At 44.1% G+C, this 26399-nt stretch overlaps 3 protein-coding genes across 5 annotated transcripts; all 3 read left to right on the top strand.

The window, feature by feature from the left end:
* Positions 1–2975: 2975 nt before the first annotated feature.
* Positions 2976–4221, top strand: crybb2 (crystallin, beta B2). The gene is made up of 5 exons (XM_037482747.2): positions 2976–3055; positions 3240–3358; positions 3531–3663; positions 3769–3911; positions 4010–4221. The coding sequence occupies exons 1-5, from the start codon at positions 2996–2998 to the stop codon at positions 4176–4178; spliced, it is 624 nt and encodes a 207-aa protein (XP_037338644.1). The 5' UTR covers positions 2976–2995; the 3' UTR covers positions 4179–4221.
* A 247-nt stretch (positions 4222–4468) lies between these two features.
* On the top strand, positions 4469–6901 carry ctu1 (cytosolic thiouridylase subunit 1 homolog (S. pombe)). The gene is made up of 3 exons (XM_037482744.2): positions 4469–4642; positions 5447–5947; positions 6079–6901. The coding sequence occupies exons 2-3, from the start codon at positions 5452–5454 to the stop codon at positions 6612–6614; spliced, it is 1032 nt and encodes a 343-aa protein (XP_037338641.1). The 5' UTR covers positions 4469–4642; positions 5447–5451; the 3' UTR covers positions 6615–6901.
* A 115-nt stretch (positions 6902–7016) lies between these two features.
* LOC119225078 (paxillin-like) lies at positions 7017–21484 on the top strand. 3 transcript variants are annotated; one of them, XM_062562458.1, is made up of 12 exons: positions 7056–7225; positions 15426–15634; positions 15890–15975; positions 16064–16203; positions 16280–16463; positions 17064–17163; positions 17276–18571; positions 20209–20370; positions 20462–20635; positions 20720–20801; positions 20896–21044; positions 21145–21484. In XM_062562458.1, exons 1-12 carry the CDS (start codon positions 7213–7215, stop codon positions 21409–21411), a joined length of 2862 nt encoding a protein of 953 aa, XP_062418442.1. In that variant the 5' UTR covers positions 7056–7212; the 3' UTR covers positions 21412–21484. The 3 variants fall into 3 exon arrangements, with proteins under 3 accessions (XP_037338639.2, XP_062418442.1, XP_037338640.1); XM_037482743.2 differs by lacking the exon at positions 17276–18571 and having other exon boundaries at positions 7060–7225; XM_037482742.2 differs by lacking the exons at positions 20209–20370; positions 20462–20635; positions 20720–20801; positions 20896–21044; positions 21145–21484 and adding exons at positions 19262–19528; positions 19644–20192 and having other exon boundaries at positions 7017–7225.
* The last annotated feature ends 4915 nt before the right edge of the window (positions 21485–26399 follow it).

The following is a 26399-nucleotide window of genomic DNA, read 5'->3' on the forward strand; positions in this document are numbered from 1 at the left end:
ACCCAAATCCCATATTCATTAAAACAAGTTATACTACAATATGAAGCTTCTCTCTTGGAAAGAACCCTCAATGGATGTACAACCTCATATGTTTTCTATGAACCGTAGATAAGCTATGGCCGTGTTTTTAATCATTCCAAGTCGGATGGCAATACTCCAAACAGCTCCGTTTTGGCTCAGGTCTCTCCCTTCTACAACGGGGATACATCCAGATACCGATGGCAAATCTTATCATCTTATTACAATCACAGGAAACACAAACACCTAATTAATGCTCTGTCATAGAAGGTCGTCCTGTTTCTGTTGAACTGAAAGTGAGTATAATGATTTGGTTAAACATAAAATATCCTAACATAATTGACACATTGTTAATCTCAAAGATTCATAGACTCAAGTTAAAAGCTCATTCTATCGCATACCTTGTATAACCTATGACATTAAATGGGGGATTTGAGGTTAAATGAAGAAGTGCTATTCTAACACTGGATCATGTTTAGCTCTGAATTGATCATGATCGACTGACAGTTCTTCAACATAATTAAAGAAAATTGATGTCCAATATCAACATAGTCTCCATTGAGCATTTGCATGGTCACATGTAATTTGGAAATGCACTCGCAAAATCAAGAAGGCATATAAACTAGATGAAATTTGCCTTATTGCATGCTTCACCTATGTATCTTTTTCTACTTCTTCATAGAGGCGAGTTGCATGCAGGTGTTGATTTGCTTTTTTAGGGTGCAGCAGAGCACACATGACGGTGATCAGCTGGGATGTAATTGTAGACTCCCTACCTGAACACTTACAGTGGTAGAAGTGGGGAGTAGATGCGGTAAAACTCTTAACATAACAAAAATGATGTTTCAAGGTCAACATTCAACTCATTAAATTATCTCTGTCAAAGTATATTTTGTAAAGGGCCAGCAGATGAAAAGCGTGCCCCATGTGATCACAGCCTAGTATTGTAGCGTTGCAGTGTGTATTGCATGCCCCCATGATCAACGTCTAAAACCTCATCTGGCTAAGCAAGTAATGACTGCAGAAAATATAACATTAATAATAACTATACTAAACATTATCTATATGTATTTATCACATTTCATAACAAAGCTACACAGCAAAATTCTCAGAGTAAATTTTCCAGTGTTGGAAAAAAGTGATGGAGTAGAGAGTTGAAATCACACTGCAAACTCTTACAGAGTCAATTGTACAAAAGAGTTGGAGTCATTATCCAGTGTCAAGATCAGATTCATTTGCAACACTTAGTAGAGTTAAACTCTTTGATAGGTTTGATTTGTAACTGTACAGTGTCACTCTTCTTGGTGTAGAGCTTAACTCTACTTACTGTGGTGCATGGATTGTTGAGGGTGTGCCAGGAACCATGAGTTTGGTGGTTTGAACGCTGGCTGCTCCATGTCCCATGTCAAAGTGCCCCTGAGCAATACACCCAACCCCGAATTGCTCCCTGGGCTAAAATGTAAACACCATGTGTCAAAAATGCAATGTAAGTTACTTTAGCTAAATGACGTTGTATTTAACAATGAGCAGATGTATTTTTGACACTAGTTAAATTGTTAACACTTCGTTGAGTGTTGATTAAACATTGACAAGATTGGGAAAATATAAACACCAGCTTAGAGTTAAGATTGAATCTCACAGAGTCAATTTAACTTTGCTGTGTACAAAGTATTCTACATACAGGATTAAAATATTGCAGCACTGCAATGCGGAAAATACAGTAAGATAATTAAAATAGTGAAGATACAAAATTAAATAAAATACGCAACAATGACAGGCTAGAAAACATGGTAAATCAAATAAACCAATGATATATATTTATACATATATATTTTTTAAATATACGTTTAATGCAATAATAATAATGAAAGTCAAATGAATTAAAATCAAGTGGAGTGAGAGACCTCGAGGTAGTGGAGTAAACAATATTTACTCACAATATTCAAAAAAGTACATATTCTGCTAAATGGAACAGAAAAACATGCACATACTCTGAGAGAAGCCCTTTAATACATTATCTCTATAGAAGTTTCTATCTTATAGTACAATAGTTACACGTGATGTCTTTGATTCTAAATTTAGCTAAAAATAATGAATAACCATTTTTATTTCTTGATAAACTGTGACTTTTATATTTCTATATCTTCATTCTACTTTTTGGCATTGCGGTAAACAGGTTTGACAGATTTTGAGCTTCTAAACAGTGGGTTCAACACATTTTTTTACATGACAACTTAATAGAGTTTTCTAGAAATGTAATATCAAATAAATCCACTCGTGAATATTCGAAGGTATCTGGATTGTCATTCAAATCAATACCAATCTCTACTGCACAGTAAAAATATTTGACTATCCTCTCTCTCTCCCTCTCTCTCATTGTAGGTGTGGGACTCTTGGCACTGTTTGTGCTGAATCATGTGGATATCGAACAATGACTGGCTGGACAAAACTGACAACTAATGAAATAACTTTGTGCGAGTGTGGCAACAGGGTGACCCCTCATTTCAGCCTGCTGGGCCTATGACAGGCCGACCTGCCGGCTGGCTTGGACACCGTGGGTGCTGTTGGCAGAGTTTCCACCCCTGGGCGTCCCGTATAAATTGAGCCCATCGTGCAATCACAAACACACTGGCACTGACAGGTACTGGTAAGAGGTTCATGTCCGTCACACTGTATTTTATTAATCATGTTTACTTTGACGATATTAACGGCATTTGTTTTCGTTTTGCTGCTTGTATATTTTAGGTTTCATTTATACAAACGCTCACCCATGTTGCGTTGCTGTCATTCCGTTTTCCGTCAGAAAACTTCAGAAACTCGTTTTGAAGGGAAAGGGATGGGTTTATAAAAGTGGGATGAACTGCAGTTTGACCTGCTCATACTTTACATTCAAAGATTTCTATTTGTATCACATAAACCTCACCACTGAAATTCTATTCTTCTTCTTTTCAGTTTCATCTTTGCCAATCCATTCACTATGGCCTCAGACCACCAGAAACCAGTATCCAAGCAGCTGCCAGTCACTAATGCATTTAAGGTGAGAAGAAATGCAGGAACCGCATCAGTTGCAGTTTAAATTGTACTGCAGTTTAAATTTATACCTGCCCTATTTGGATGGATTTGCATCTGCCGAAAATTAAGTTGAAAACATCAACCCACTAGAAATTTAGATCAGTAGCTCAACAATTCACGCTGTCCGCTTTTCTCCCATTGGCACACAGCTGGTTATCTATGAGCAGGAGAACTTCCAGGGACGCTGCCATGAGCTGACTGGTCCCTGCAACAACCTCCAGGAAGCAGGCGTGGAGAAAGTGGGCTCCATACTGGTGCTGTGTGGACCGTGAGTGTGGCTCAGAGACAGGCAGTGCATTAAAAAAAGGTTTAGAACAGCCAGCGAGTGACATGAGGATAAGGAGCTTATACTGTGTATAAGCAATTTGGCGAATAAAAAACAACACGTGTGCTACTTGCTTTGCCCCAAAATCAATCATATTTGTTCCCTCCCCACTCAGATGGGTGGGATACGAGCAGGCCAACTGCAAGGGGGAGCAGTATGTGTTTGAGAAGGGGGAGTATCCTCGCTGGGATTCCTGGACCAACAGCAGGCGTAGTGACACCCTTATTGCATTCCGCCCGATTAAAGTGGTAAGAAAGATACCACCCACACAGAGATGCATAACCCCCATCAGTGGTGCCATCAGTTGCTAAGAACTAATCATCCGCTTGTCTGATGCTTTGCTCCTCTTTCAGGACAGCCAGGAGCACAAGATTGTCCTTTACGAAAACCCCAGCTTTGCAGGAAAGAAGATAGAAATCATAGATGATGATGTCCCCAGCTTTCACGCTCACGGCTACCAGGAGAAGGTCTCCTCTGTTCGGGTTCAGAGTGGCACGTGAGTCCATCTTCTCCAACACAGATGTTGTGTTAATTTTGCAAATAACTCTCCACCTATAACTGTCTGTTTTCCTCTCCATGCCCCTGGTGCAACAGTTGGGTGGGCTATCAATACCCAGGCTACAGAGGCTACCAGTACCTTTTTGAAAAGGGGGAGTACAAGGACAGCACTGAGTTCGGAGCCCAGATTCCTCAAATCCAGTCGGTTCGGCGCGTCAGAGACATGCAGTGGCACCTGAGGGGGGCTTTTCATCCCGCTAACTAAGCTTATGACTTTTGTCATGTACCCTGACCTTGGCCTTGCTCCCTTCCAGCATCAACCCCTTTGTTCTTCATTTACACCAAGCTGCATTTTAAAATCTATTTCAGCTGTTGTAGGAGTGACATTCTTTCAAGCAAAACAATAAATCCTCATTGCTTACATTTGACGTTTGATTGTTTGATTTAATTGCGTGTCTCTTATGCCACTTCTCACCGACATCCCAAAGGGACAATACAACGTCTCATGTGTACTTGACACCTCCGACCTATAGGTTGTGCTGGAGGGACGGACAAGTGACGTCACTTCCCGTTTGCCCGTGAAGCGGAGCTGACGACACATGATAAAACAACATGCTACTATCTATTCGTGTAATGCTTATGTAGTTTTAGTACGAAAGTTTGTATGTTTCTAGTATTTTTCTAGTTTACTACATCCACATTTCAGATCTCGGTTCATCGGAAACTTAGGTATGAAAAGGTTATTGCATTTAAATGTGACTAACGTTACTTAACGTTAGCTCAACTTGGCCAGCTAGACAAGAAAACGTTTAACGTCAAAAATTGGGCTTTTATGTGAAATTTACTAGTGTGTGCTGAAAGTAATTTCAAACAGACAAGTTAAGGAAATGTTTTAGGGGTTGTTTGTATCAACATCATCCAAATAGGTTTGTGATATTTAAGAAAATTTAATGTAATGTAAAACAGTCAAAACCTCATCTAAATTTCTGTTCACTAGCAAGGATTCACCTTCAAAGCTGGCAATTAAATGAGCTTTGTTTAACTAACAAAAGTGAATTGATGTTGAATGATGTTTAAAGGAGTTTTATGGGTGTCTATTTTGAACTCTTATATTCGGCTTGTCTTAAACACAGATTATTCCGCTGCTATTACTGTGGCTGGTGCAAGATACTGACTTTCTATAGTAACGTTACAGTTTGTTATAACCCGCTAGTCTAGTTCAGTTGAGCAGTGCATTGTGTGATACTAGTTGCCCCAGAAGCACATTTAAAGTTGATTTGATCGTGCAAGTGATATTATTTTTCCTGCTTAAGTTAAAGGGAAGTGTCGTCTAAATGAAGCTACATACATGAGAACAGACAAAATGACTGCACTAAAGAGCAATCATTAAATTAAGGGAATGATGCATGACAATGCCAAATGTGTTGGTCCGCTGTATCTTTAACAAAAAGATGGAGCTTAGTAAATTAGTGCTTATTTGACAGGCTTTTACTTGATGTGTTTAACCTTTTAAAAACAAACTTCTTCCAACAGTTAAGATGCCTATCCTGTGCAGCAACTGTATTGACAAGCGCGCTGTGCTGAAACGCCCGAAAACCGGCCACTCGCTGTGCAAGGAGTGCTTCTTCTGGGCCTTTGAGGAGGAGGTGCATATGACGATCGAGTCGGCAAAGTTGTTCAAACCTGGGGAAATAGTGGGGATTGCTGCCTCGGGGGGAAAGGACTCGACAGTGCTCGCACATGTAATGAAGCTCCTAAATGAGCGATACAACTATAACCTTGAACTGATGCTTCTCTCAGTTGATGAGGGAATCTCTGGTTATAGAGATGACTCCTTGGAGACAGTAAAGAGGAATCAGCAACAGTATGAGCTGCCATTGAAGATTGTGTCGTATGAGGAGCTTTATGGCTGGACGATGGATGCAATCGTGAAGCAGGTGGGACTGAAAAATAACTGCACCTTCTGTGGGGTGTTCAGAAGGCAGGCACTAGACAGAGGTGCCATCATGTTGAAAGTGGACAAGATATGTACAGGTAATTCCAAAGAGCATTTCAAAATACAAATGACAAAATTTTGTTTTTAAAATGTGAAAGAGCAGTCTGTCTAAATTTCCAACATAAATATTTTGTTACGATGACTGGATTTGTGTTCTTCTTTTTCACAGGTCACAATGCCGATGATGTGGCAGAGACAGTTTTGATGAACGTCTTGCGAGGGGACATAGCTCGCCTGCGCCGATGCACTGCCATCTCCACAGCCAGCGAAGGTGAAGGGGTCGTGCCGCGCTGCAAGCCCCTCAAGTATGCGTATGAGAAGGAGATTGTTCTGTATGCATACTTTAAGAAGTTGGACTACTTTTCTACTGAATGTATCTACTCTCCCAATGCTTATCGTGGCTATGCAAGGACCTTCTTGAAGGACCTGGAGAGTGTAAGGCCTAGCTCCATAATGGATATTGTTCACTCTGGGGAGAACCTGTCTGTTCGGGAGGGGGTGAAGATGCCTGTGCAGGGCACCTGTAACCAATGTGGCTACATCTCCAGCCAGTCTCTGTGTAAGTCATGTGTGCTGCTGGAGGGGCTGAACCGAGGTCTGCCGAAGCTGGGCATTGGCAAACACCACCGCCTGCATGACAAAATCCTCTCCAAGGAGCCCCTCACTGAGAGGGAGCAGAGAAAGCTGAAATCGGTAGACTTTTGAAAATTATTATCCCGTTTTATTTGTCACAAGACGTATAGTAAGATTTTAAAATAAACCATGGTTATTATTTTATAGAAATTCTACAGAAACTCAACTGTTATTTGTCTTCATTCATGATTCAGCCGCTTTTTATTATTTTTTTAAGTGACATGGTTGTGAATATGTTCACAACCATGGCCTGTTTATTTCTTTTATTTTTATTCTGTGTTCCAATAGCATACGGTGACAAGGGACCATAACTTAATAAATATATTACCAACCATATATTCATGTTTCTCCGTTTTTCCTTGATTTTATTGTATTGATTCATAATAATGAAATGTATTAATTTTCAGCTGTCGCGATAAGGGGCTGATCCGTGTTACTGCGTAATTCCAGCTTGGGGCCACTAGATGACGCTCATCGCCGAGTCTCAGTCAGAGCGCGCGCCCGCGCTAAAGCCCCGCATGCACATACTGCAGCGCGTTCCCGAGACCTATCCCGAGCAACTTCCACTGCAGCGGCCAGTGGGGGAAGTTTGGAAAAGAAAGTTCAGACTTCGTGAAGTTGCGAAGCTGCTAAACGTAAAACGGAGACAGGCCGAAGCCAGGAAGCCACCATGGACGACTTGGGTAAGTCATGGAAGTTTGTGAAACGTTGTTCCTTCCACAGCGGTCAGTGAGCAGCGGGTAGCAGGGTGGAGGAGTAACCGTTAGGTTGAGATTTAACGTTGAAAAGCCTTGTTTGTGGGTCACCTTACTCTGGAAGGGCTCGTTATTTCCTGCCAAACAAAAATGTCACCCAGCAGTAGGGCTGTGGGAGTGTTTTCACAATTCACCCGCTTTGATTAATGAAAGCGTCAAAGTAATTTAGCGGCTGCGCATCGTTAGCCTTCACCTCCTCATCTTTAAACTCTCCCTCTCTGTAGTTACGTTAATGTCCAGCAAATTTAAACAAACTAACTCTCCCCCCCTCTTTTTGTTCTTACTACGTGTGCCGCAGGGGAGGGGAGATATTTGCGTGACATTTTGACACCGAGATTCAACTTTACCTCCTCAACTTGTGCCCACAGGCTATTCATTGGGGCTTTGAAGTGGAGTCAACAGGCCTCCCCCATTTAGACCGCTCGGTGCAGCACAATGTGGGCTCAACCCCGGCTTGGCTGGCTTATAATGCATCTCCTGTCGGATGGAGCACACATAACTTCTAGTAATACCCAATTACTGACCAAACAGTGCCCTTTTGTTTTCCTTTTTTCCCCCCTCAAATGGAAATAAGGGTAAGGCCTTGGTACAAGAGAAACATATGTAATTGGGACAGTATATAAAATGTAAATTGTACTCGATGTAAAATACTTTAGGTGGTTAGTGGGAACCATGAATGAAATCAGACCTAACTTCTTATGTTCTATGTCAAGGGTACTGTCGACACTTTCTCCAGGAGGTGAAACCGGGGTGTATAGTAGTTGTTGTAGATAGGACCCTGACCCTGTGCTGTTATCACAAGTGTTAGATTTCTCGAGCTGGGTTGGAATTTCTGTGTACATGCAACACAGACCTTGAATAATGGGGATTGTGTCTGTACATTAACATTTTAGAGTTGCCTTTTTGATCTTGTGGATTAAAGGCATACATTACCTTTTGTCTGCCAGGATACTAACCATAAGAAATGGACTACGCCACACTCAGATTTTTAGAAGATGACCTCTGATCATGTTTTGTTATTTGGGAAAATTGCTATCAAAATAAATAGCAAAAAAAAAATCTAGATTTACATGTAAGTGTTCATATTGCATTAGACACAAGTAATATCCAAGCCTTCATTTCATATGTATTTTTTGGATGTAATTTACAGAGAACTGTGAGTTGGGGCTGTGAGAACTAACTAGTTTTCGATATTCATTTACATTTTGGATTTTTTCCTGGATTAAATGTTTATTCTACAAAAGAAAAAATTGTAATTCAATTCCCATCAAAAATCTGTGCATTTAACTTGCCCTATCCAGAACCAGAGAATCTGTGACATCAATAAAGGTATCTCCGTGTCATTATCTGCTCCATCTATTTTTTTTAAACCTCACTAACTAGCTACTTCTTTGGTTCTTTGACCTTTGGCATTGAACCTCTGGACTTCTAATTATGGTTGTTGTAGTTTTCACCAGCTGGTCAGTTTGCTATATTTACTTTGCTAATTCAGAATGAATCCCTTCTGAAGTCTCTGTTGGAATACTCCCATACCGACCTCCAAAAAGTACAAGGAGCTTAAAATGGATCTGTGTATTGTTTAAGTGGAGAGGCGTGGAGATGTGCCGCATTTTGAGTTTTGGCCCGATCTGACGATACCTCCAGAGCTCGTTAGCTGCTCCAGCTCCCAAGGGCCACTGAAAGAGATGATTGTTGGTCGAGAGGAAGCCGGCAGCCTCACCGAAGCAGCACGAACAGCAGGCCGACAGAGGGGGCGAGGCCGCTGAGGAATGTCAAACATTACGCTGTGTCGGGGTCCAAGGCCAAATACTCTCTGGGTCATGACTCGCCTCCTACCACTACTCTCAGGCCTGTGTGTGCTCTCGCCAGAGGGAGGGCTCTCGGTTACGGCCGCTTGTTAAAACGGGCTCTGTGGTAAATAGACTTATAAATTGTGAAAAACGCCTCGAGCTTTGAGGTCTGGTAGCCTGACGATCACACAACTGTGAAGTGAAATGGCCCGCTCTTTGGATTTTTGCTTCTTTGGCCACATCATGTGGAAACCCCCCTCCCATATCCTCCCTAATTATGCAACAATGAACCACGTTGATGTTTGTAAATCCCTGATAAATGTGGTTTACTCTACTTCGTTACCCCCGTCCTGCTAACAAGCCTCCATGTGTCCTTTTCTCGAGGCTTGCTGGTGACTGGCGGGTGGACATGGAGCTGTTTTGGAAACCCGATCAGACTCCACTCTACCCGTCTTCTTTCCTTCTGTGTGTATTGATCTTCTCACGTTGCCTAACATTCGAGGAAGGGAATTCCCTCTGCATGGTGCGAGCAGAGTTCCTCTGAGTCAGAGCTTTCCACAGGTTCTCTCTGATCTCTGTTGATCCTGAGTCCTCACCCAGATGTGGCCCCTGGGCCACATGTGACACATTTTCCTTTGGCTTGTCCTGCTCCTGGGCTTATTGTTTGTGTGGCGTGAAACTCCGCTCAGCTCCTTGTGAATTCCTCAGGATTGTGTGAGATTCAGGGGTTCTGACCTCACTGGGCCGTGGAGGCTGGGCTCTGTGTCTGCAGGTGGACAGGAAAGAAATTGGGTTAGCACAGACATGCATTATGCTGGAGAAGGATTGCTGAAGTGAGAATAACACTTAAGCATGATTGAAACTTGCCCTTATCTTGGAGCCAGATAGTGGGCATGAGCTCACCAATGTTCAAACATTGTTCAAACCTTCTTACCACGCGAGACGAAACACCGGTTTAGTGTTTATACATCTAAACTGTATCCGTTTAGATGCAGATACAGACTTCTGAACAGTGTGGGCCTCAGTTTGTATTTTGAGTGTATCTGCTGGATGTGGCAATGTGGACTGAAACAGACAGCAAGACCTCCTAAAGATTCCTTCTGTAAACACACCGTAGTCTTTGTATATTTACTGTAATATAACCAGCTGTCCACCTGAGTGGAAGTAGGCTGTTGTAGAAGCAACGTGGTCTTAAATGTTTACAGCGTTTGAGCAGCATACCTAAAGATCTTAGAAGGTCTTAAGTTCTCTCTGTGTCCGGGCGTGTCGGCGGCACAGAGTTAGTGTTACCACACGAGCTTTCATCACCCCATGAGAGGTGCAAGGACCGCGCATACCGCTCCTAACCAGCGGGCTCGCATGCTCCGCTTGAAGGGAGCTCCTGGCTGTAAATCCGCCTCGTTGCAGAGCTCCACACCCATCCTGTTCTGGGTCTGGGGAAGAGAGCTGCATGGCTGACCTCATCGCTTGGGCAACAGACCCTGCCCCACATCCTGAGGAAACAGAGGGATAAACAATGAGCAGAGTCAATGCTAACGGCCAGCGGACTCTGTTGTAGTGGGCAGCTTTTTGGCCCTTGGTGTGTTTTTGATTTTCCCTGTTGTACGCTGACGAACCACATTGCTGCTTCGTCTCGCGGTGACCTTACTCTTTTCCTCTTGTCATGCTGTTTCCACGCCTTCTCTGTTCCCTGGCCTTGTAAGTTGGCCTCAGAGAACAGGGCTGAGTATTTTCCCGACAGGTCAGGGAAATGTAGTAGGAATACGAGTCCCTGCTGGGGAGACCAGAGGGGGTCGTCTTCAAAGAGCAGTGCAGGAAATCTCCCTTTGGTTTCCCAATACAGATATTCTGCTTTATTAATAATCCACTAAAATCCACTTTTCTCTTCATTTTATGATTAGATTGATATTAAACCTGAGTACTGCAAAAATATACCTCTCTTATCAATAAAGTATTGGTGTCATAAACTAATTTAATGAACAAAGGTATCTAATCAGCTTTAATGCAGAAACATTGAAAAAAACTCATTTGAACTCGGATCATGAGTCAGGAGAATAACCTACAACTATTTTTATATGATTTACTGCTGTAGTCATTTTTAGAGCAAATACAATAACACATAACATAACATTTTCTGGTGGCAGCATCAAATGTGAATGTTTGCTTGTTATGTTGGTCTTCTGTAACATTAAACTTATTGGGTTTTTGGACTCTTTGGCTCTAAGAAATTGTGCAGCATTTTTGACTATTTACTGAAATGTTGAGCACACAATCCAGTCTAGAGAATTATCTGCAGATTGGCCAATAATTCATCCACTGACGTTCTGCTCTTCTAAAGGAATGCTCCCACTCTCGAGCACAGCTTTTAGACAGAGAGATAAGACACCCTTACTTCAATCGTCCCGATTACTCTCTTATGGCACAAACGCCTACTCTGTGTCGGGGGGCTTACGGCCCTCAAACATGCTCGGGGATATGAATGTGTCCTCGGTGACTGGGTGTCAGTCTTTAGACTTTCCCCTGTCATATGATTTAATGGTCTGTGGGGAAGTGCTTTTATTTTGGTCCCGAGTTCTCTCAAGGGGCGTGTCATCTTTCGGATATGGGGCTGCTGGGCAGTGTATTTTTGGGGGTATGTTTATTTTGAAGAAATCACCCTCGGATGCTTCTGTCCTACTGATGGTATTCTGTTACACTCACTCATTGGTCCGTATGAATCTGTGTGTGCTTGTGTACAAACGGATGGCCACATGGAAGTCATAACCTATGTCTTAATATGTCTCTCTTGGATCATCATTGTATTGGTTTGCACCTGTTCAATACTCTTTCACTCACATTCATTCTGTTTGTCCTGTTCCTGGTTTCTACCCAGCCTCCGCTGCCTGTCCCTCTGGCATCTCCACCCTCCGACCCCCTCTCCCTGGCCCCCGTCTGTGCTGTTTGATATAAATATCGTGTTGGGTTGGCCTGATGGGGTAGAGTTTCGCTGTGGGGCTGTGCCCAGGTCTGCTCTTTTGCTCCCTGGCTATAAACAGGTGAGCTGTGGACCCTGGTGGGCTATCTCCAGTGCCCACATGTTAATAGAAAGGATTAGACAGCCCTGGTGCCCTCAAGGCCCCCCTGTCCCCTACCCCGCTAGCCTGAGCTGTACACCCTGCTCTGTGGGAAATGGGTAGTAAAAACATTCACATCTCCGTTATTCAGGAATTCAAAGCATGCCGTAGTTAGTGGAACAGGTCCTGTAATTGTCAACACATTATTTTCATTTTCCGGACTGACGGATGGTATTTTGTATTCAAGCACATTCCTCACGGGTTCTGTAACTAAAACTTTGGTTCAGGTTGAATGTTTGGTCTTTGGGTAGGCCGTGTCACAAAGCCTCATTTTGTCTCCAGGGTGGGTTGCATGTGAAATGATGCCCTGCCCTGAGCCACCTTCGCCGTGTCCCCCGCCCGATTGCTTTCTTTCTCAGAATCGGACAGAGGAATGTGTGGAATTCCCCATGCACCTTCACTCCCATCTGATAAACACTGCAGGACTGTGGCCAGGCTTTGAGTGGGTAAATGAGAGGCGGTGGTGGTGGTACGGGTGGTGGTGGTATGTGCACAGACAGGACAGTACATGCACCCACTGCCACAAGAATGTATACAGTGCCCACATATATTGAGAGTTGTTTGTTGAACGGGATGGAGATCGTGGCCCCCTGACAGAGAACCACTGTTTTATTGTTGACTGACATTTGATGTTTTTAATCCTAGTCATATCCTTTTTGATGACTGCTTTATTCCTCCAGAGCTTGCACAATGGACTATTGAGTCAGGATGCTGTTATGACAGAATTAGACTTTGTCCATCGTGCGTGCCCCCTCCACCCCCCGTCTGAAATGGAAAAGATTAGCCTGTTACTTGGATACAAATTCTTAATGTTTTAACTCTGCATGGATCAAGGTTGTCTGGGACTGACGAGGGTTTGTTGTCATTGCTGCCCTCCTCAGGGGAGATGAGGGAAGCAAGACCTGCATTAAAATGATGTTCTTAATGGAATGCAGTGTGTTTTTTGCATGCTGCTTAGTCAAAGGCTACAATATGAATACGAGTTACTTTTCTGATGCTTTCCTAATTTTTATCCTGATATAATCTTCTGTGGTGTGTATCACACTGAGATTATGGTGCAAGCCATAACAGTTCTGCAAAGGTCAATAATTTGTATTGTTGTTTGTGGGCCTGTGACAGAATCTCAGATGGGAGGGAGGGGGGGGGGGGAGGGATATCATTTTAGACATTTCTACACTCACAATCGTGCCTTACACGTGTTTGGGAAATCACCCGGCCAGTACTCTCCTCTTTGGCAAACCCAGGACGAACTCTCTAGGAATAGACTTTTCTTAAAAACGTTTATTATTTTTGACTGCAACAAGAGAAATGGATATCTAAATCCTAGGCTGTGTTTTATATAACTCAACATTTGTTCCAAAACCAGCTGTGGTATTTTTCTATGTGGAGGCTTTGTTTCATGAGTGACGGAGTGAACTTCAGTAAGACCTTGTTCAGCATGTCGGCACCAGGTGCAGATTATTTTGAGCTGGTCGGGATATTTCAGCACATTTGAGAAGACATGGGCTACACGCTGAGCTTGTTGCTATAAATAGGCTTCTGCTCTCATGGTTTATGTCAAACTTCATGACCTAAAAATTTAGCCTTTGGGCTGTATCTCCTTTTTGTCTGGAGACTGGTTGCAGAAGTGGAAAACTCAACACGTTTTTATCACCCTTATTCTATCAATGTGTCATCGCACATCTGAGTTGAACATTCTAACCTGAAGTTGCATGCTTTTGGATTAAATTAAAAATGTCAGACTTAAGCCTGACATCTGTAAAGTTACCATATTAGAGACCATATTAATTTGTTAAACGCAGGTTTGACAGTAAGAGTACCTCATTAGAGCGATTTGAGTGATTTTAAGGTAACGGTGCACTGAAAGGATACCATTATTGAAAGTATATGTCAACCAATTTTGGCACTAATACCACTCCCCCCCCCCCATTAGGTTGGCAACGTATTGTCCCTCCTCGTTGCTCGTGCTATCTTTGTCTGTATTACTTCACACACAGGCACACGCGCAAATTCAGACAAACACACATTTCATACTTCCCGGAAGATATTACAGATACAGCAGGTGGAAACAATAATGTGAGTATTGTGAAGGCTTTTTTGTCTGTTTTAATGTTGACACAGACGAAGGACAAATATCCAGTATCCAGTCTATTGCGTGCCTTTTCCAAATATTCTGTGTGTAGGTTTGTCATGGCCTCTTCATTGCGGATGGTATGAAGACAGTGTGCAATGTTCACAGAGGAATAAGGCAGCCTTACAATTTGTCAGCTCCATCTTTTGATTTTAGTGAAAATTATTCATTTTCTTTGCTGGCGTACGTTTTAGGATTTAGGTAACATTGAATTAAATAATTAAGTATTTAGAGAAGCAGGGCGATTTAGTTGACAGAAAACGTCTTCAAGTACATCATTTTTTAAAGAATTATATTCAGCGATCTTTGAAATCACTCCATAACATGAACCGATTTTAAAGACTTGTTCCAAGCCTCTCTATTGTAACGGTATGCCGCAGTGATTGCGTCTATTCTGGACCGGCTGAGAATGGATGGATTGTGTGATGTAAGGGTCTATTTTGCTCCCTTGTTTCTGTGAACACTCAGCTGGGTAACACTGTAGCCCCTGGACCGGGCACTAAATTCACGCCGCTTCTCACAACTGAGCCAAATTAAAGCCCTCCGTAACGTACAGAGAAATTCCACGACTGTAATGACCGATGAAGCTCATCCACAGTTGGCTCTCATTTTGGAAAAAAGTTTGGAAAAAGTATGTTGGAGATTTCAGAGGGAAATTTATGAAGGGCTGATGGGTTCAGTTGTGACTGGGATGTACTGGGCCATGCTGTGATGGTGAAGGCCTAACCTTTCTGTTGAATGATCTGTGCTTAAGCAAAAAGCTTTTTTAGGTGACTGGGGGAATGAGAAACGCGCTGCCATTGTCTGTTTACAACCTGACACCACAGTCTGTAGTCCTAACAACCCAGTAAAGAATGAATTGGTCTCCAGGGCGACCATGTTTGGAGATCGAAATATTTAGTCTCAAAGGCCCCAAGGCATGACTGAGTCCGAGGTTGATGAAGTTGGTATTTATTTATTTATTTGAACATCAACTTTTGGTGCGACTGTATGACTTTCACTATGTGAAATACACACGGACAAATGCACGCCTTCCTGATATGATGGCAGGGGGAACACTGAAATGCTGCAACCTTAATTATCAATGCTTTCAGACGCGTTACTGGCGGACCTGGAATCGACTACATCCCACATCTCAAAGCGACCCGTGTTCTTGTCTGAGGAGACGCCCTACTCCATCCCCACCGGAGGACACTCCTACCAGGATGTGTCGGCCCCACCTCCAGTTCCTCCTCCACCCTCGGTCGAGGCCCTGAACGGGTCCCTGACAGATCAGCCGGACTCCCACCACTCCTCTCTGCAGGTCTGTCTCTAGCGGGACCATGCTCATGAACCAACATTTCTTCATGAAGCTATTTGTCCAACAGGTTTCTCACAAAGTGCTCAGCAAGTACAAAAAAATGGCATGGCAAAAATTGGATTCAGCACTGTGTATATTTGTGTGCTTGTTATCACAATCTATGATATGGGGGAAAATCAGTGTTGCACAGACGAATGAATGTAAAAATCACAATTCAAGTTGAAATCCCTCCGGCTGTGTTTGTGCGTCTCTCTGCAGTCGCTGGGCTCCGGCCAGAAGAGCTCGTGGTCCAGGGACAGTAGCAGCTCCCCTTTGTCTCACATCGAAGAGGACCACGTCTACAGGTACCCCGTCACAACGCTTTACACGTTGTGTGTATCATTGTCACCGTAGTCGCAGTTAGCAGTTGTGCCCCGTCTGTCCCCTCTGCAGTTTTCCAAACAAACAGAAGTCTGTAGACGCGTCAACAGCGGCCATGACCTCTGCCATGGGCAGTAACCTCTCGGAGCTTGACAGGCTGCTGCTGGAACTCAACACAGTGCAACAGAGCTCCCCTTCGTTCCCCACTACAGGTACATGCAAAGGCCTCACCTTTTCCCTTCTGTTGCTGGTGGGGAAAAACGAGTTTGTACTGTTGTGTGTCCACAGAGGAGGCAGCTCCGCCTTTACCGTCCTGCAGCATCACCCACTACGAGAACGGCAGCTCCTGTGACATCATGGGGAGCCCCCCCCCGCTGGAGAAACCCAAGAGGAACGGAACGAGGCTGGAAGAGGCCCGACCCACCGTGGAGAGTTTGCTGACAGAACTGGAGGGTCCAGTGCCTTCACCCAGGTGCCGTATACTCGCGTCCGGCTGCCACAGTCTGTGGAGAGAAGTACATCAGCAGACACCTCAAGTGGAGGTTTTACAATCGGTGTTGGCAGTGTTTTCTTATCGTTAGACCCCTAACAACTTTAACTTTGAATGATGTACTCAATGGATCAGAGTTTCCTGAAACATTGCTATTTGAAACGTTTATGTTCAAGGTCATTTTAACATTCAAATGGTTTTAAACAAGCTGTTCTCAGTAGTGTTGTGGAAACATAATGTTGCTTTCAGTGTATGACGTGATCCTTGTCTGGAAAGAGTTGAATGGGCCATTGTCCTTTGTCACCCTTTATTTTCATCTTGTTAAAATGCTAAATATGGCAGTTTAGACTTCTGGTCAGATATCTACTCAATTTTTCCAGCACATAAAATGATGATGTATTTAACGTTTGCCTCAGTTGGAACAGGGAGAAATAAAAGGACTAAAGCACAGTACATTAGTTCCTCAGAACGCACATAAATGCCAGCAGTCGGCTGGCCTGTTAGCAAGACAATAATATATTTTAAATTAGGCGTCAATGTTTGCGTTGCAATTGCAAATCCTGCTATGATTTTATTTTCCAGCTCCTCTTTGGACTCCCCGTCTCAGCAGCAAGCAAGAATGTCAGCCTCCTGCGCCACACGAGAGCTAGACGAGCTGATGGCTTCTTTGTCTGACTTCAAGGTACAGAGCGGCATGACCCCCGGGGCGGCTTCACTGTGTCGACGAAAAACACATTCCTGTTGATTTCTCTGTCCTCTTCCTCTTATCTTGCTTCTGCTTCTATGTCATTCAGCCCAGTTCTTTGGGCTGTCCGCTGGACCCAGCAGGAGCACCTTCCAGCTTTCCTCATCCTCCAGCCTCTTCCTCCGTCACCCCCGTGGCTTCTCGTTTCCGTAGTCTGTCCCATGCGTCTGCCTGTGCCTCTCCTCTGTTCTCTTTTCCTGCCGGTCTAGAGCTGCACATAGACGAGGGGGGAGGAGACGGCGGCATGTCGGCGCCCCACCCGAACCGTCTCTGTCCTCACAGTCCTATATCCTCACTGTCTGCAGCCAGTGACCTCGACCTGGACTCTGTCATAGATGTGTCTGCCACCGTGCTGTCGTCCCAAACCAAGTCTCTGCTTGTCCTCTCGCGAGCCACTTCCATTAACTCCAACCTTATGAGAAATAGCCCAAGTCCTTCCAATACCACCACCACCCCCTCGTTAACCTCAGTTAACACTGTCCTGGACCAAAAGTCCTCCAAGTCCTCTAGTCCGTCCATGGAGCCGGTCTCGCCCTCGACTACTGTCAGTAAATTCCCTTGTGATCCCGAGACTATAAGCAAGGGATCTCCTTCTTTTCATGACCTTGTTTTAAATTTCTCTTCTCCGCCTCCTTTTACAAACCTCTCCCCACCTCTCTCAGCTCCAAAAACTCCTTCCCCCATCCCTGCTGCTGTCGCTATCTCCCCACATTCTGTTTCCTCAAAAACATCCTCGCCATCTCCAGTCTCTCCAGTGGTGGTCCCCTCTCCACTGGCCTTCACGAGCACCAGCAGACAGCTGTCGGCGTCGGCGCCCGCCCCTCAAAGAGCCAGCCTCTTCTCCGTGCAGCAGGCGCCCCTGATGGAGCCCTCCTTGGACGAGGAGCTAGACAAACTGCTGGCCATGGGTTTTGCACAGAACCACTCAGCTGCACGTGTGGATGACCCACAGCTGAAGATGGAGGCACAGTGTTTTGGCAGGGGGATGCAGGAGATTCACGAGGAGCTCATCCTGCCTATGGACAGATACAACGTGCAGCCTGACGCTTTCACCAGCGCCACCAACACCATCACAGACGACTCAGTGGACGAAGGGACCGATGGGAACGGGGATCTGGACTGGGCCGACGAGGAGCTGTCCATGTCCTTCCACGATGGACTGGATGGCACAATGACGCCTTACACCGAGAGGCCGTACACAGATGGCAGCATGACCCCGCTGACGGAGGCCAGCTGGATGGATGAGTCCATGACCCCGTCTTCGTGCCCCGGGACCCCTGACGTGGCCCTGGATCTGCCCCTGCTGCAGACTCCCAATATGGACCGAGTCTCTGCGTCCGGACATGTATGCATCTCGCCTCCTGCTTGACACGACGCGCGTTTGAGTTGCTCACATTGTTTGGCTCTTTGGCTCAAGAGACTGATGCTTCCTCACCAGCTTCCTCATCTGCTTTTATTTTTTAAACCCATTAGCGAATACTTATCGGGTAGTATGCTCACTAATATAATTTTTGCACTTGTCATTTTGAGACATTCAATAAATCCTCCTTAGCATGATCAACTAAGGGCTAAATCAGGTTAAAAAAAAGGTTTCCTGCTTTTTTGTATTTTATAATACTTCAAAGTAAATATCTTTGGAATGCAGCAGTTATGGACTACATATTTAGAAATCTAGATCATCTTTGTAATACATTGATTTATGAACAACTCAGTGATTGGCAGCAGCAGTATAGAGCATGGCACATATGATCTTCCTTACCTGCACTAGTTCTGTGTGAAGGCCCCTCATGTCCCCTGTGTAGAAATGTGGGCGGGTTGTTTAGAGACTAGTGAGGCTGTGAGAAGATAGTTTTTAGAGTTTGGAAGGCCCGTCACATAAGCATGCAAGAACTGCATGACGTGTGACTCTGAGCCCCTTGACCACAGCATCCTGGCCTGTCATGGATTTTCTTTAAAAAAAAAAATTTAATCTCAATTTGTGTGACCCGCCTGCTGCCCCGGAGCTCTGCTGTAACTGCTCACCGTTCCTTCTTAGATAAAGTCAGTGATTAGGCGCACTAAGGAAACTCCCAACGTGCATCCCATGTCCCGAGATGGTCACCTGCGCAGGAAGATGGGACCCATCATTGTAAACAAGAACACCTCTCAGGACCGCCTCATAGAGGAGCTTCAGGGCAAGTTTGGCATTGGCCGCTCGGAGCGGCGGCGTAAACAGTCTGATGATTGGCTGACCGAAGGTGTCGTGGTCACATGCAAGCCCCAGCGTTTTCGTCCCGATTGGACCGGCAGCGAGGTCGACAAGGTTGGCCTTGGTGTGCTCGACCGTTTTCCCAAATATTTCTATTAATCCACCTTTTCAGTTTTCTACACACTTTGCTCTGTGTTCCTTCGTTCTGTGTGTTTTTCTCTTTGTTTAGGTCGTAATTCCCCCAGAGTCGCCTGTCCCTGTGAGGAAGGTCCTCCCGCCTCTCTCTCCCACCGCCCTTCGCCGCCCCCCTGTTATAGAGGAGCCCAAGCGACAACTCCCAATACCGCACCCCCCCATCCCTACTCCGCCACCTCTCCCTCCACCTCCTTCTCCCCCCCCACAGCCTCCCCACACCCAGGAACCGATTCCCCCTGCGCCTTGGCAGATTGCGAAAGCCGCCCCACCTCCTCCACCCCCGCCGCCCCCGCCTCCTATTCCGGAGCCTCCTACCCCCAAACCAGACCCCCCCCCTCCTGTTCTTAAGACCCCAAACGGCCCTTCACCCGTGAAACCAGTGACACCAGTGCCCCCCAAAGTCCTGGTGTCAGTGGGCTGCCAAACAGATTTTGACCCAATCTTCCCAACAATGCAGGCATGAACCGCTGTCTCTTCTCCCTTCTGGCTTTTCACAGCTTCACATGTTTCAATCGTTGTAACGCAAAACTGTTTAGTTCTGTTCTCCTGCCAGACTCGTCTTTGACACATAACTATTTTGAAATCTTAATCATTTTCAGATTATGGCCCAAGGGAAGGGCGGCGTTTCAGGTGGTGCTCCGACACAGGTCAACAAGCTGGACAACATGCTCGGTAGCCTGCAGTCGGACCTCAACAAACTGGGTGTCCAGACTGTGGCGAAAGGAGTTTGTGGGGCTTGTTGTAAGCCAATTGTGGGACAGGTGAGGCTTTTATAAAGAATATAAACACTGGTTTTATTCATCTTTTGAATCAACCTCCTTCATTCAGAATCTCCTTTTTCTGTTTGTGCAGGTGGTGACGGCCATGGGCCGCACTTGGCACCCTGAGCACTTTGTGTGCACCCACTGTCAGGAGGAGATCGGCTCCAGGAACTTCTTTGAGCGTGAAGGACAACCGTACTGTGAGACTGACTACCACCACCTGTTCTCCCCGCGGTGCTACTACTGCAACGGGCCCATACTGGATGTAAGCCTCTGCTGGTCACGTCTGTGCTCGACGTCTGTTGTAGATAACATTCAGCCAACAACGCGTGTTGTCATGTCTGTTCAGAAAGTGGTGACGGCGCTGGATAGGACGTGGCACCCTGAACACTTCTTCTGCGCTCAGTGTGGATCCTTCTTTGGCCCAGAGGGTAATGGCATTTATTCTATTCAATTATTACGTTTTTGATTTACAATTCACTCACAATAGTGAGTATTTTCAACCGGTCTGTTATTTCCACGAAGGCTTTCACGAGAAGGATGGAAAGGCTTTTTGCAGGAAGGATTACTTTGACATGTTTGCACCAAAGTGTGGCGGCTGTGCCAGAGCCATTTTGGAGAATTACATCTCAGCGCTGAACAGCCTCTGGCATCCCGAGTGTTTCGTCTGCAGGGTCTGTATCTTGTCATTCTAGTGTGATGTTGTGTACCTGTGAATAATAGCTTCAGAATAACAGCTTCTTCCTCTGGGCCCTCTCCTGTTTTTGTTTACAGGAGTGCTTCACCCCGTTTGTCAATGGAAGTTTCTTTGAGCACGACGGCCAGCCTTACTGTGAAGTGCACTACCACGAGCACCGCGGCTCCCTCTGCTCCGGCTGTCAGAAGCCCATCACGGGACGCTGTATCACAGCCATGGCCAAGAAGTTCCACCCTGAGCACTTTGTCTGTGCCTTCTGCCTGAAGCAACTCAACAAAGGCACCTTCAAAGAACAAAACGACAAACCGTACTGCCACGGCTGCTTCGTCAAGCTGTTCAGTTAGGGAGTTCAGGAGAGCAGCTATGGATCAGTGTCTAAAGCATTTTAGCACAGGTGGGGAGGGAGGTCGAGGTGGGTGGGGGGGGGGGGGGGGGGGTTGTGTTTGTATCGAAGAAGGCTGTCTGTATTCTGATGGTGACATTGGAAGTGTGTATGGATAAAGAATGTGCATTTGGTTGAAGCGGCAGTCTCTGCTAAAATACTTTTAACTTGTCAGTCGTCAACTCGGAAAAACGTCAGAATGCCAGCTTTGCATTTTGCATTGGGACTAGAAGACAGAATGTTTTTTGAGTAGGTCAAAAGTCCAAACTGTGACGCACATATACTTAAAAGATGACATTTATCAACACTGATACATACAGGACTATGTTTCTTTTCTTAATCCCCTGGAAATGTGTTGGATATTTTCAACAGACAAAGTGCTGTGGTTTTTTCAAATATTTTTGTTTTTTATGTTGTTAATGGTGGGGAAATCTTACCGAACACTGTAGAAAATCATTAAATCCTAGATATATTTGACATTGTGGCTCACTGGTTGAGCGGGTCATTTCAGAAACCATAAAAAAAAAACGTTAATTTCCCACTTGGTATGAAGTCGGAAAGAGCAGATCCATAATATCACTGTAGTATTGACTGGAAATGTGTTGCCTCAGAATTCACAATGAGTTTGTATGTGTGAAAAACCAGAAAACAGATGATGTATAAACACCAGAAAGTTTGAACTCAATTTTACAGTTTCCCAAATTTGAGTGGCAAGTGACACCTATAGTTTTAAACCAAAGGCAAACAGCATGAATGAATATTTCCACAGTGATTTTTAATGTGTGTCGTCATCCACCAGTAGCTGCAGTATTCACTCTTGGTGATAGATGTTTGAACAAACTTTGGGTATTTGTGCCGACAAATCATTCCTTGTATTTACACAGAAGAAAAGAGAAAATAATCTGAAATCATGTTTTTGCAGTTGTGGAATCACACAAAGCTATTGGGAGTATATTGTGCATCTCTTAACTATCATTACTGTTTCTAGGTAGATCCTGACAAGTTTTTTGTTAATATCAATCGCAGCTACAAAGTAGGCAAAACGCTGGCATGCTTAGCATGTGCACATGTTTAATAACCACTCATTCAAAGAAGGAGGGGGCTGGTGAGGAGGCATATCAAAGATATTTTTATATTTTTGATATCATTACTGTATTGAGAAGCTGAGGAATGTTCACTATCTTTGAAAGAAGTTCACAAAACGAGTTTCCTTTGATATTCCAATGATTGCAAGTGGGGATAAAGAACTTTATTTCTAATGTAAAAGTCTGTGCCATTGTATCAGTACGATGTCTAATAACACTGGCAAATTCAAATACTGATAACAGGTCAGTAGTCTGCAGTTATGTTTTCATGTATGAGTCCACGGAAAAGTAATGGCTGTGAAAGTGACGACCTGGTGGTCAGTTGGTGACTCGTATCCTTCAGCGTTTGAGTGGCATCTACTGTGTGACCACCAGTTTGGGCCTTGACACGGGATCATAACATGCAGCAGATACATTAGGACTTTTGTCTTTTTCAGGGAATTCTATAGCCTTACATCTTTTCTCACTCTATTTAAGATATCATGTAACAGTTGTCTTTTCGAATCAATTTAGTAGTTTTATTTAACCAAAGCCATACCTTATTTGAGTTCTGTTTGTGTCTTTTCATCTTATTTTTCTTTTCTCTCTGAATGTCAGTAGTAGTACATATTGATATTCCTTGCATCTAGTCTGATTGAGCAAATAAATTCAGTTTTGTTTCTAAATAGTATACAATGGCTTCATTTGGGATATGTTTTCACTGGATGTCTCAATTTTACTCATGGAAACCCAATGTAACACAAACTTTAGTCCTACTGTACAATAACTCCTTCCTCAAAGATTAATCAAGAGGCGTATGAATACAGGAGCAAATAGACATAAGTACAAAAAGCCATACTGACCCATGATTTAAACTTTGAAGAAAATGCAGGCTGTAAGTGGCATAGGTCTGACAAAATTGACCGCCTGTTGTCCCAAATTACCTTTTATATATATATATATATATATTAGGGCCGGGACTTTAGCGCATTAATTGCGATTAATTAATTACAATGTGAATTAAGATTAATTAATTACACAAAGAATAACACATTAAACATTTTCTACGCATTTTTACACTTATTTTTTGCACCGCGGAACGTTTCTCACTGGATGAGTTTCGGGGGGACCGATTATACTGGAGCACCAACTAGCGTTCATGACTTCAGACAACAACAAACCACAGTGAACATGAACGAAGAAGCTGACGAGACCGTGTCGGGTGGCCCCGTGAATGGGAAATCTTATTTTTAAAAACACACGGATGGAAGCGTCGATAAGAGCGTGGTTGTGTGCAAGCTATGCAACAAGGAATTCACATCGAGCCTCAAGTATCACCTCAACGCAAAACAAGCAGCTAGCGTGGACGTTAGCCCCACTCCGGGTACAAGGACCCACACCCAACCCACCCTGCACCAGATGACTAGTTTAAGGACCAGGGTAACTAAGTCCACGTCTGAAAAAATAACCAATGTTCTGAATGTACTTGAAAGTATTGGTCTACTTAAAAAAAACATAGTTTACAGAAGGTCTACTTACCTATAGGCTACCTGAATTTCTGAATTTAGTACTATATTTCTAAATATGCTATTTCTACACTTGTCTGCTGGAATTGGTTGAACAAAAATAAAAATCCATGTGAAAAAAATTCTCACTGTTCTCAGGTTTAAGGCTTAATTACAAAGCCTATAATTAGGTTAATATTTTTAATCGAGTCCCGGCCCTAATAATATATATATTATATATATTGACCTTACATATATTTTTTTATAATCATTTTTTACCTATTATTTAAAAAAATCTTTTCTTTTTTGACCCTACATATTTTGACTTTTTTCACAATATTTTTTTTCCCATGACATGACTGGAATGATCTTAGATGGAGCAACCTACACGTCCCTGTCACTAATGCCAAATGCCCCAAATTTCTGTACTTTAAACCTTATCTGGGTTCAACCCTCAAGGGACATGGTGGCTCTTCCTAAATCCTTTTTTACTTTTGGGTAACTGACATTTATAAAAAATCATAATGGGATATTGCCCCAGAGACGGATTGGTGCATCTTGGAGGATCAACCATGCTATTCATCAGTGAGTTGAATTGGAATGTAACAGAGAATTGGAGGGTGGATGCACTAAAAAGGGTAAACAAATCTACACCCTGTGCCAGACTGTCAGTTTAAGGTTGTCCACAGGATGCCCTGAAGTAGACAAAATGAAAAATGCCCTCAGAGGCTGTAATAAGTTTCACGTCAGTGTGACCACTGAATGAGACACATCTGCTCATCTTTACTGACTCATCCGGCCTTCTCTCCCGTCAAAAAGGTGGAACCCTATAGGCTACGTAGCATGGCTAATAAGTGCTAAAAGCTAAAGCAATTAACATGCAATTCATCATCATTCAAAAGATTCTTCATCATTCTTGACAATGCCATCATAACTCAAGTGAACGCGCCTTGTGTTTCTGCATAACCCCTAGGGTTCACTTCTCTGAAACAACCAGTGGGGACAATGCCCCCACTACTACCTCCGCGGTAGTGTGCTCAAGACTTGGCAGGAGCAGGATTTGAACCCACTGGCGGCGCGTACAGAGGCTTCTGGGCTCTAGCTTGCACCCCTACACTACCAGTCCTGGTCACATTTTGCCAACTTTGATTCTTCTATTTAACCTTGAGCATGTGAGTTAAACTTTAAAACTCTTTTAAATGCTATTTCCACATCTGGGCTTGAACCCACAACCTTCAAGTGCAGTGCAGGGTTGTGGCAGCAGCTCTTCCACTGTGCTACTTCACCACACACTAACCAACTCTTTGTTTGTTGTATTTAACCTTGAGATTGCTACTCAAACCTGAAGTAAAGCCAAAGGCTGGAACCCAAGACTGGGCTTGAACCCACAACCTTCAAGTGCTGTGCAGGCTTGTGGCAGCAGCTCTTCCACTGTGCTACTTCACCACACTCTAACCAACAATTTGTTTGTTGTATTTGACCTTGAGATTGCTACTCAAACCTGAAGTAAAGCCAAAGGCTCAAACCCAAGACTGGGCTTGAACCCACAACCTTCAAATGCAGTATAGGCTTGTGGCAGCAGCTCTTCCGCTGTGCTACTTCACCACACACTGACCAACCCTTTGTTGTAACCCTTGAACCCACAACGTCAGACAGCAGGTTGGAGCCTGCAGCCCTTCAGTTGTTCCCTTGTGCTATTCAAGCACATGCCTCATTGTGTCTGTTTCTCATATTAGACCTTGGGATTTCTTACTAAACCTCAAAACTGTTTCAAAGTTTACAGTTTGAAGCCCTGACTGCAACCAAACCCTCCTTCTGAGAGAGCAGGTTTGAACTGAGGATCCTCCACACTTCAGCCTTCCTGCTATCTCCCTGCACTGTTCCACCACACACCTGTTGATGCTTTTGAATCCAACCTCAATTCTCATAGATTCTCAGGCTGGAATCCACAACCGTTCCATACCGTTATAATACAATTGCAGGTCAAGTAAAGTCATATAATGGCATTTCTAATAAAGCCCTAGTTGATTTCACTACTTTTATGCTGTGATCCTTATTTCACTTTTTTCGACATGTGTGCTGATGCCCGCGTGTGAATTGAGAGGATCCATACCGACTCCCCTATGGAGCTAAACCAGTCTGAGGGTCCTCCTCAGCTGAGTTGAGAATAAATCCCGGAAGAAATAAACACGTTTGACACACGGCACCTTGAGGAGAGAGAATCAAATCCCAAATGTGGATCAGGAAGGTCAGCTTTGATTCCACTAGAGACACCAGAACTCACGATGATTCACAGTGTCACTGTTTGTTTAATTTAATATATATATATATACGGGTGCACCTTGGTCAAACGTACTGCGTGAACTGCTTCATCATAATGT

The sequence above is a fragment of the Pungitius pungitius genome, chromosome 5 (assembly GCF_949316345.1).
Source record: "Pungitius pungitius chromosome 5, fPunPun2.1, whole genome shotgun sequence".
Classification (NCBI taxonomy): Eukaryota; Metazoa; Chordata; class Actinopteri; order Perciformes; family Gasterosteidae; genus Pungitius; species Pungitius pungitius.

Bases quoted from the DNA above. Each gene is read 5' to 3' on its own strand.
- crybb2 (XM_037482747.2), top strand. From the start codon at position 2,996: ATGGCCTCAGACCACCAGAAACCAGTATCCAAGCAGCTGCCAGTCACT. The intron at 3,056-3,239 runs GTGAGAAGAAAT...ATTGGCACACAG, and splicing joins CAGTCACTAATGCATTTAAG to CTGGTTATCTATGAGCAGGA. The intron at 3,664-3,768 runs GTAAGAAAGATA...CTCCTCTTTCAG, and splicing joins CATTCCGCCCGATTAAAGTG to GACAGCCAGGAGCACAAGAT.
- ctu1 (XM_037482744.2), top strand. From the start codon at position 5,452: ATGCCTATCCTGTGCAGCAACTGTATTGACAAGCGCGCTGTGCTGAAA. The intron at 5,948-6,078 runs GTAATTCCAAAG...TCTTTTTCACAG, and splicing joins AGTGGACAAGATATGTACAG to GTCACAATGCCGATGATGTG.
- LOC119225078 (XM_062562458.1), top strand. The intron at 16,464-17,063 runs GTGCCGTATACT...TTTATTTTCCAG, and splicing joins GGTCCAGTGCCTTCACCCAG to CTCCTCTTTGGACTCCCCGT. The intron at 17,164-17,275 runs GTACAGAGCGGC...TATGTCATTCAG, and splicing joins CTTCTTTGTCTGACTTCAAG to CCCAGTTCTTTGGGCTGTCC.